The sequence below is a fragment of the Glycine soja genome, chromosome 7 (assembly GCF_004193775.1).
Source record: "Glycine soja cultivar W05 chromosome 7, ASM419377v2, whole genome shotgun sequence".
Classification (NCBI taxonomy): Eukaryota; Viridiplantae; Streptophyta; class Magnoliopsida; order Fabales; family Fabaceae; genus Glycine; species Glycine soja.
The window spans coordinates 18,454,050-18,465,452 of record NC_041008.1 but is presented as its reverse complement, the minus strand read 5'-3'; the positions used below and the strand labels follow the sequence as shown (position 1 = coordinate 18,465,452).

At 34.9% G+C, this 11,403-nt stretch overlaps 1 protein-coding gene across 1 annotated transcript; it reads left to right on the top strand.

Annotated features, from left to right (window-relative positions):
- Positions 1-2,078: 2,078 nt before the first annotated feature.
- On the top strand, positions 2,079-11,145 carry LOC114419082 (beta-glucosidase 11-like). The gene is made up of 13 exons (XM_028384683.1): positions 2,079-2,278; positions 2,409-2,478; positions 2,601-2,656; positions 2,804-2,879; positions 3,074-3,145; positions 3,246-3,333; positions 3,470-3,722; positions 3,905-4,020; positions 9,288-9,508; positions 10,018-10,049; positions 10,150-10,237; positions 10,373-10,463; positions 10,685-11,145. Exons 1-13 carry the CDS (start codon positions 2,147-2,149, stop codon positions 10,926-10,928), a joined length of 1,539 nt encoding a protein of 512 aa, XP_028240484.1. The 5' UTR covers positions 2,079-2,146; the 3' UTR covers positions 10,929-11,145.
- Positions 11,146-11,403: the final 258 nt, after the last annotated feature.

Here is an 11,403-nt window from a genome sequence, read left to right as displayed (position 1 = left end):
ATGTTATCCCAAAGTAATACACATAACTACTCAATTGTTTTCAAAATCATTTTAACTCGTCATGCCTCAAAGTGATTCAATTCGTCGGGTTCGCACAGTGGATTCCATCACAATACTCGTCGCACAAAAACTCGTTGCCCTTAAAGAATTTTACAATTGTGTGATTGCACAGTTCATAGCTCATAACTCAGTACATACAACATCTCAATACACATGTAACTCACAATTCATCACAGGTTCAATTTGTTACTTACTCACAAATTGAATCACAATTTCATAATATCAATATAATAATATATCATGTCAATCTAGCAAATCTTGTCCAAAGTATAAACAATTTAAACAAAAATGCTTCTCACAACATGGGGAGTAAAACCCCTCAAATAATTTCACACAATCATATAGGAAGAATTTTAATATAATAAACATACCAAAATAAACCTCAATTTGGTTCTCTAACGATCCTTACACATGTTCATTCTAACCCCAATTGCGATAAACTTATCCCTTACCTCTAAGCGGGCTCACATATGTATTCTGGCAGTGATAGCGGCATCTCTAGTAGTTCCCTGAAATTTCTCAAACTTTTCATCTGCTTGCTCTGTTAGGGTTTCCAAGCGTTCGAGAGAAGAAGGGATTGGAACCTCTAGTTCACTGTCTACGTGTGATGATAATTTCTCCCTCCACAAACATTACGTGGCAAATTCCAATGATGGAGATGTGCGGAAATGCATTTCGAACCTGGTGTCCAAATTTCACGACAATCCAATGGTTAACGATTATGAGATCATAATTTTACCGAGATAGGTTTGAGTGTCTGCGGGAAAAACAAAAAGCTATGTGCGAGGGACATTCCCCTCACCAAAGACTTATTTCAAATTCCTCAACGGTGAGTATGTGCGAAAATATGTTTCAAACATGGTGCTCAAATTTCCCAACGATCCAATGGTTAATGAGTCTAGGATAGTCGTTTTACTTAGACAGGTTTGGGTGTATGCGAGAGAAATAGACGGGTTTGGAGAAGGAAGGGAAAACGAAATTGAGAGGAAAAAAAAGCATAAAGACGTCGGTTTGAAAACTGACCTAATATGTCTCTATTTTCCTATCAAATAAATAAATAAAATATTCTTTTTATTTTCCTTTAAACCATTATTTTAATTAATAAAATTATTTCTTCTTATTTATTTAATTATAAAAACCTCATTATTTTTTTAAAAAATTATTTATTTTTAAATAAAAATTATTTTTAATTTATTTTACGAAAAATGAGATGTTATAACCTTCAAACACCCGTACATATATACTTTACAAAAAATTAAACATTGATAAAATTAGTGCTTTACATCAATAACTAAAAACATTTATAATGTGCTTCAAAGTGGCTTATTCTGCTTTACAAAAAATATTATATAGGTTTGCAAATTATTAAGGGAAAACAAATTGGCTCATTCCAATTTAAAAATACGAATAACAGTATAGTGCAGTACAGTTCCAATACTTGTACAAACATGTATAGTCAATTGAACTTCTCAATTCTCAACAGTAATTGAGTTCTATGCTGGATGGAAAGGAGCTGAAGAGGATCCGTGTGCTGTAGTTAAAATTTAATATTCTTCCATGGAATCTTAGGTGCATGTGGAACAAGATCATATCACATGCAGTTTTAAGGGTCATAGAATAAATAAGAATATAAACCATCATTAGTATCTGAAAGTATAACGTGATATTTGTCTTGAAATAAATAAAAAAATAAGTAACTTTCTCGTGTTTACTGTTGATTCATTTAATTAGTCTTGAAATTAAAAAAAATATAAAAAATTCAAAATAAGTTTCTCTTGTTTACAGTACAGTTGTTTCGTTTAAGTCTTTAAACTTAATCATTTTCTGTCATTTTGATTCTAAGTATATGTTAATATTATTACTTAGGTCGTATTTTTTTATTAATTTTGGACCAATGTAATTGAAAAATTATATTTTCAGGAACTTATTTGAAATTTTCTGATTTTTTTATTAACATGACAGCGCTATATACTTTAGGAGACTAAAATAGTTGTTTACTCGATAAATAAAGTAGCGTTGACCAAAGAAGCATAAACATTGTAGAATTTGATTGTCAGAAAACAGAACACAGCACAAAGCAGAAACAATGCGTTTGATGTTGAAAGTATTTGCAGTCATAAAATTAGTATTGGTGATAGTGCACCCTAGTGCTCATGCATTGAGCAGAGATGAGTTCCCTCCTGACTTTGTGTTTGGTGCATCAAGTTCAGCTTACCAGGTTCTTCTCTCTTTCTCTTTCTCTCTCTCTCACACACACACACGCACACACACACACTTTTGTTTCTGATTCTGATTAAGTCTTAATCCATATATATTATATGTATAATGGAAATGGGGTGATGTGAAAGGTTGAAGGAGCAGCAAATGAGGATGGCAGGAAGCCAAGCATATGGGATACTTTTGCCCATGCTGGAAATGGTACTATCCTGTAGTCAACTTTATAATAATATTTCATTTTTTTGTATCTAGTTTTTTTTAAGGGTTTAATTAATGTTATTATTTTGTTAAAAGAATTATTGATTTCCAAAATATATATTCAGGGAATATGTATGAAGGTGATGGAGATGTTGCATGTGATCAATATCACAAATATAAGGTCTGTGATTGTGACACTATTGTGGTATATATAAATGCATGCACACAAGATGCATCTGATATACCATTGGCTTTAAATTGGATGTTGTTCCCCTAAAAAGACTTTGCAGTTTGTTCTGAGCAAATGTCAGACCTTGATTTCCTGCAGGAAGATGTTCAGCTCATGGCCAACATGGGCTTAGAGGCCTATAGATTTTCCATATCATGGTCAAGGCTTATTCCAGGTGAGATCACCAAAATGTTGTTAGGGAGATTCTTAAATAAATGTCAAAAATAATTTCAAAATTTATATGTATTAGACATACACACTTGGTTTGATTTAGGCACAATGAATCTCTTACTCCAATTGAACATAGTTGCCCAGATCAAACTGTTATTTTCATGCTGTTCTGACTATGTTGTTGCCTTGTATTACCAGATGGAAGAGGACAAGTGAATCAAAAGGGGGTACAGTATTACAACAACCTCATCAATGAACTCATAAGCCATGGTTCTTGTGAAAATTAATAAAGTTTGATTAACACCTACGAGAGGTTCTTCCAAGTTAGATGCTGACATATTTTTATTTTTGTTGTTTCCTCATCTTGTAGGAATTCAACCACATGTTACATTACATCATTGGGACCTACCACAAACACTTGAAGATGAATATGGAGGATGGGTTAGTCGAAGAATTGTGTATGGTTCCCGAACTTCGAATCTCTAATTGTCCTACCTAGATAAAGATCATGCCAAATACATCTGGAATAAAATTGAAAATAATGTTTAACTATTGTAGTATTTTATTAGCATATTTATATATGTATGCTTGTAGGAGAGACTTCACAACATATGCGGATGTGTGCTTTAGAGAATTTGGTGACAGAGTTCAGTATTGGACTACGGCGAATGAAGCCAATATATTTGCAATGGAAGGCTATGATCTAGGAGAGTTTGCACCTAATCGGTGTTCTCCCTCTGTAGCTAACTGTTCTAGAGGAAATTCCTCAACTGAGCCATATTTGGTAGCACATCATATGTTGTTAGCACATGCTTCAGCTGCTAGGTTGTATAGGAAGAAATATCAGGTATAAATTATCTAACAGATGCACCACACTACTATGTCATTCATTAGGCCTTCTTTTCGCATTTTGAACAATAATCAGGCAGGAATAAGATAGCATTAAAGGTGATCATCATGATGATGTCATTTTGAAATGGCAATAATAATCATTTAATTTATTAAGAAAACAATTTTTTTTGGGTGCAGGCCATGCAGCATGGCTTAATTGGGTTTAATCTTCTGCTTTTTGGTCTTCTTCCACGAACAAATTCTACTGAAGATGTAAGGGCCACTGAAAGGTTCCAAGATTTCACTATGGGGTGGTACGTAACAATCTAGTCATGGTATCTCTTTCTAATGCTTGTTGACTTAACAAATTTGCATCTTGGGATTGCAAAGGATCAACCAACTGTTGAAAAACTAAATACATTTTTAAGTTAAGAAACAAGATTTTTATACCTCCAAGTGTCCCTTCATATAAGAGTCCTTTAAGATTAAAGCATGACAATGTTAGGATATAGAACGTGGTTATGCCTTTTTTTTATGGAAGGATATGGTAGAAATGTATGATAGAAATGATGGGAGTAGGAAGAAGATGAGTTTTCAGAAAATTGACACCTTAACTTGAATTGTGCTTATTAGCTTCTTGACTTACATTACATGGTTTGCTACAACTTATGCCTTTACATAGGTTATATAGGTGATTTCTACACACTTCTATACTACTTAGTCCTAGAGTCTTCTAGACTCATCTATCATCTACCATCCATCTCTATAATATTCTAGGTGCTTCTATGACTTTAGATAATAAGATATTTTTCTACATCCATCAAGAAATTTCTACACATTACAACATCTCTATAGGTGTAGAACTCTCTAGATAATGGACCACCAATTATACATCTACACTTTTCTAGATTAATCTTCAACACTCCCCCTTAATCTAGAAAAGTCTTGAACTCCAAGCATGTCTCTGAATTTGATGAACATCTCTGTTGCAATTGGCTTGGTGAAGATGCATGCTAATTGTTCTTCAGTCTTGCAGAACTCCATTTTGATTTCTCCACGTTCCACGAGCTCTCTGATGAAGTGGTTTCTAATCTCAATGTGCTTTGTACAGCTATGGAATACTGGATTCTTAGTCATTGCAATAGCTGACATATTATCACAATGAATAACTGTTGGAGTCTTGGAGTCTTGTTGTAGGTCTTGCAGAATTTTTCTGAGTCATGTCGCTTCACACGCAGCACTTGTTGTAGCCATGTATTCTACTTTTGTTGATGATAGAGCAATTGTCGTTTGCTTCTTTGATGCCCATGATATTGCTTTGTTGCCTAGAAGAAACACATATCCACTTGTGCTTTTTCTATCATCTGTGCTTCCTGCCCAGTCGCTATCTATATAACCTGTCAAGTTAAAGTCTCTATCTACCTCGTACAAAATGCCAAAATCCTTTGTGCCTTTGACATATTTTAGGATTCTCTTGGCTGCTGCAAAGTGTGCTTTGCTTGGGTTACTCATGAATCTAGACACGATGCTAACTGCATGTACGATGTCTGGCCTTGAGTTGGTTAAGTAGATTAGCGAACCGACTAGGCTTCTATAAACTGTTGCATCAACTTTGTTTTGCCCATCATCTTTTGAAAGCTTCTCGTTCATCGTCGTAGGTGTGGCAAGTGGTTTGCAATCTTGCATGTTGAACTTCTTCAGTAAGTCATCCGCATATCTTTCTTGCAAGATAAATATTTGTCCAGGTCTTTGCTTGACTTGCATGTCGAGAAAATATCTCATGAGTCCAAGATCGATCATTTCATACTCTTGCATCATAGCCTTTTTGAATTCTTCCATCATCTGTGAGTTGTTGCCGGTGTAGATTAAATCATCTATGTATAGGCACAAAATCAAGAAATGATTACCTTGCATCTTCACATATAGTGACGGCTCACTTGGACTTTTGAGGAATCTATGCTTGACGAGGTATTTGTCTATTTTGTCGTTCCATGCTCGGGGAGCTTGTCTGAGACCATAAAGTGCCTTTTTCAAGCGATATACTTTGTCTTCTTCTCCTTGAACTTTGTATCCTTGTGGTTGCTCCACGTAGACTTCTTCTTCAATCTCTCCATTCAAGAAAGCTGATTTTACATCTAGCTGGTAGACTTGTAGCTTCAATTGTGCAGTTAAGGCTAGTACAGTTCTGATTGTTTCCATGCGCACAACGGGAGCAAATGTCTCGTTGAAATCAACTCCTGCCAGTTGTGAATAGCCTTTAGCGACAAGTCGTGCTTTGTGTTTCTGGATTGTTCCATCCTCATTATATTTAATTTTGTAAACCCATTTCAGGTCAATGATCTCCTTGTCTTCTGGTTTTTGCATGAGCTCCCATGTATGATTTTTCTCTATCATTTTGATTTCCTCGTCCATGGCTTTTCTCCAAACTTCTTATTTCGATGCTTCCTCAAACTTTTGAGGTTCACAGGCAAAAAATCCAACATTTGCGTACTTTGGATTCGGTTTGTGTGGCTTTCCTGATCTTCGAAGTTGTTGTTGTGAGACTTTTTCTACTTCTTCTTGCTGGTGTTGTTGGTCATGTTGTGTTGGTGATGGTGGCAGTGCGCACGGGCTTGGATTGGTTACTTCTTGCATCTCATTGACTTCAGTACTCCATTGCCAGCTTGCTCCTTCATCAAAGATGACATCTCTTGAAATGATCAACTGCTTTGAATAATCAGTAACCTTTAGATTGGTCACTATAGCTGACAAAGATGCACTTTTCTCCCTTTTCATCGAGCTTTTCTCGGTTCTCCTTTGGAATGTGCGAATAAGCAACACATCCAAAAACTTTAAAATGATCAACTGTTGGTTTTCTGTTGAACCATGCTTCATATGGCGTCATATTTAAGACTGCTTTAGTTGGAGAACGGTTGAGGATGTATACTGTTGTGCTAACAACTTCTTCCCATAGATTCTCTGGCAGGTTCTTGTGATGTAGCATCGATCGAGCCATTTCCACAATGGTTCTATTTTTCCTTTTAGCGACACCATTATGTTGTGGAGTGTGACGAACAGTCAGCTCCTTCTTGATGCCATGATCATAGCAAAAATTGATGAATATGTGCCCATTGAATTCTTCCCTGCAATCTGTTCTCAAGATTTTGAGGGAATGCCCACTTTGCTTTTCCACTAGGGCCTTGAACTCCTTGAAGCAAGAGAATGCATCGGATTTTTGTTGGATGAAGTACACCCACATCATTCGAGTGTAGTCATCAACGAAGAGGAGAAAATATCTTCTTCCACCAAAGCTGGGGGTACTTGATGGTCCCCAGATATCAACATGCACCAATGGAAGTGGAGCTTTAGCTCTCCAAGATGTTTTTGGAAATGGAAACCTGTGCATCTTGCCATAAATGAAGCCTTCACAAACTTTAAGGTTAGATGAAATTAAAGGAAGTTCAACCACCATATTTTTTTTGTTTTAATAATTTGAGGCCATTAAAGTTTAGATGACCATACCTCAAGTGCCACAGCATGGACTCATCCATATTCTCACATTTCAATGCATTGTTTTGCCCAAATGGCATAAATAGAGGAAATACTTTATTAGGAGCCATTTTGATAGAAATAATTTGGCCCTTTCTTTTATCAATGATATTACATTTATCATCATCAAAGATGACTTTATAATTTTTATGAATAAGTTAACCAACACTTAGAAGATTTTGAGTAAGACCTGGCACATAAAAAACATCATGGATATATTTTTGGCTACCATTTTGAGTTTTAACAGCAATGGTGTTTTTTCCTTCAACTGTTTGAACATTTCCATCACCAAGTGTAACTATGGATTTTATTGTCTCATCTAGTTGCACAAAGCAACTTTTGTTTTTTGTCATGTGGTTTGAACAACCACTATCAACATACCATACATCCCTTGATTCTTGAGAAGATAAAGCGGAGTACAAAGTATGATCAAGGGATTCTTTATTTTCTAGAAAATTTGCTTCTTCTTTTTGTCGGTAAAAATAATCTTTTTCGTAGTGTAGGTGCCTTTTGCACTTTTTGCATTTGTACCGACAATCATTTGTATCCTGATTATTTTTCTTGCATAATTTGCAATAGGAGCTTGAAGCATTATTACTCCATTGCTTTCCGCTCCTTTTACCACGATTAGTAAATGCTCCTCCTCTTTTTTGAGGAAATTTATCGTGGTTATTTTTCTTATCTCCATCATTTTTAGAGATATTAATTTTAGATTGGAATGTTTGCTCTAGTGGCTACTCAAATCTTTTCATTCTAGCTTCATGAGCTTCTAAAGAGCCCATTAATTCTACTAGAGTGAGTTTAGATAAATCTTTTAATTCTTCTATGGCAGCCACAATATGATCATTTTACGGGAAGACTTCTTAATATTTTTAGTATTATTTTCTTTTCTTCAATCGTGTCCCCATAACTTCTAATTTGATTGAAGATATTAGAGACACGAGAGAAGAAAGATTGTATAGATTCATCTTCCCGCATTATTAATGTATCAAAATCCTTCCACAAAGATTGAAGTTTAATAGAAATTACCTTGTCTGTGTCTTTAAATTCATTTTTCAGATTCTCCCACGCCTCCTTTGCATTTTTTGCTTGCATGATTCTTGGAAAGATCTCTCTACTAACTCCTTGTTGGATGAATAGCAGAGCCTTAGCATCATGTTGCTTGTTTTGCTTGTACTCCTTTTGCTTTGTTGTTGTCCACGTAGCCAATTCTTCTTGGCTTTCTGGGATTGGATAGTCATTCTCTATAACATCCCACAAGTCTTGTGAGATGAATAGAGTTTTCATTTGGATGCCCCAATAATCATATGCTTCCCCATTAAATATGACAACTAAGGTTTGGTTATAGTTGAAGGTTGGTGGGCTAGGTGATGTAGCAAAGGCCATAGGATCAACACTGCTCTCTGATGATAATGTTAGGATATGGGACGTGGTTATGCCTTTTTTTTATGGAAGGATATGGTAGAAATGTATGATAGAAATGATGGGAGTAGGAAGAGGATGAGTTTTCAAAAAATTGACACCTTAACTTGAATTGTGCTTATTAGCTTCTTGACTTATATTGCATGGTTTATTACAACTTATGCCTTTATATAGGTGATTTCTACACATTTCTATACTACTTAGTCCTAGAGTCTTCTAGACTCATCTATCATCTACCATTCATCTCTATAATGTTTTAGATGCTTCTATGACTTTAGATAATAAGATATTTTTCTACATTCATCAAGAAATTTCTACACACTACAACATCTCCATAGGTGTAGAACTCTCTAGATAATGGACCACCAATCATATATCTACACTTTTTTAGATTAATCTTCAACCGACAATACACACATCACTTTACCTTGCAAGTCCTTTAAGATTAATTTTTGTTTATGACCTCAAGTGCTCTACATCGTTAGGCTCACCGCATCCGAGGTATTGTCCTCCGGAACAAAGATGTTTACAAACTGCCCATGGCCTCAATTATGAAACAAGTAAAATGTCATAGCTTTCGATTATACATTAGTTGCTACAGTAAACTTTTGTCTATGATTTGTTATTGCAGGTTTATGAATCCCTTTATATTTGGAGGTTACCCTGATATAATGAAAAAGAAAGCTGGATCAAGGCTTCCTTTCTTCACTCAAAAGGAATCAAATCTGGTCAAGGGCTCAATTGATTTCCTGGGAATAAACTTTTACTACTCACTTATTGTTAAGAACAGTCCTAGCCGCCTGCAGAAGGAGAATAGAGATTACATAGCAGATATATCGGTGGAAATTGATAGTATATCATAAGCTGTTTCCCTGACCTATTTTTATTGCATAACCAATTCTATATCAAGGCTTAACAAGTTACTTATATATAAATGTTTCTTTATTGTGTGAGGTCTTATCCTTATCTTTATGAATTAAGATACCTCTTGTGAATGGAATTAGACTTATTTACATCCTATTTTATTTTTTCAGCAACTGAGCCTTTTTTTTTGTTAAATGATTAAATTTTCAAATTCTTTGGGACAGAAAACCTAATTCTCAATCACCCATTGTGACATTTGATATAACTTTTTTATAAAGCTTCTGTGGCTCCACTGACACACCCTGATGGAATTTCTTCTGGGTGCAATCTTTTCTCAAACATAAATATAAATTTATTATTTTATCCTGTCATTGCTAAGGACTTGTTTAATTGCTAATTAGTAAAATCCAGTAGGTGAAATCAGTCTGTGGTGTCATCCACCTTCCTCTAATTTTGTGGAACTGAAACAGCTAATTAAATGTTCTTTCTGGTTGTAGGATTTTTTCCAAATGGCACATCTACAGATGAGGTAACATAGCAGGAACATGGTGCCAATCCTCTCTATGTATTTATTTACTCTTTTAAAGATGGAGCATCAATAATTTCCGCTAACCTGCTGGTTGGTTTAGGTTCCAATTACTCCCAAGATTTTCCTAGCGGCGTTAGATTCACTAAAGAATTCTTATGGAGACATTCCAATTTACATACACGAAAACGGTATGTCGATTTTCCAATTCATAACATCTTTGTATCTACCTTCGAATCATCATTCCAAAGTTCCATGTTTCTTTTTTTCAACATATTTACCTGGCCTATTATCTGGTTGTATGCTAAGTCATTTTAGCTTTGCAGGCCAACAAACACCTCACAATTCTTCATTAGATGACTGGCCGAGGGTGAAATACTTGCATGAATACATAGGAAGCTTGGCTGATGGACTAAGGTACTTCTACTCTGATTTTCATTTTCATGTGATAAAGTTGAAAAATTATTGTAAAAGTTAACAAATTTATTATATAGGATGATTTTTGCTTGGATGACAGTGAAAAATTAATTTGCACTATTAGTGCATTGTTTATTTTCTCTTATTTAAAATGATTGTCAATTGTTTCATGAAAGCTGATTATTGTTTATTCTTATCCTTTATTTTTTATACATCGACAGGAGTGGATTAAATGTAAAAGGTTATTTTGTATGGTCCTTCTTGGATGTACTCGAGTTGCTAACTGGATATGAATCAAGTTTTGGCCTATATTACGTAGATATGAATGATCCGAGCTTAAGGAGGATACCTAAGGTTTCTGCTGAATGGTATTCAAATTTTCTGAAAAGGAAGCCTATTGACCCAAAGATCTCCAAGGAAATTGAGAAAAATGCAAATGTGCTTTCACAATACCTCACTGCATAACGCTACAAAAAGTAATCAGGACAAGTTAAAATTCAGGACTTTCTTTTTTTTTTTTTTTCGGGGGTTGTCAACAATTTGCAACTTTTTGGTACCACGGGAATGAATAAGAGAGCATTGGTTTATGATGTCAAAATCATATGAAACTCTTAGATTTTGAACAATGTAACTTCCTATCATACTATAGAAACATAGTTGTGGAGTATTTCATGATTGAAAATGAGACTACTTGTGGCACTTGCACACACGGGTGACGGGTCCCATACGTGGGTGGAAGAGAATTTATCTTTATATTTTTTCAAAAAAAGTTTAGATTTGTAGAAGACATATTATAAGATAAGAAAAACTGTCAATCTCTTTATGCTTCAGAAATGTAAAAAAGAAACAAGAATAAATCATGTATAATACAAGTCTTATTTAACGAGGATTTAGATTGAAATTTACATGATGCTCACAAACAGTGGGTGCTTGAGAAGGT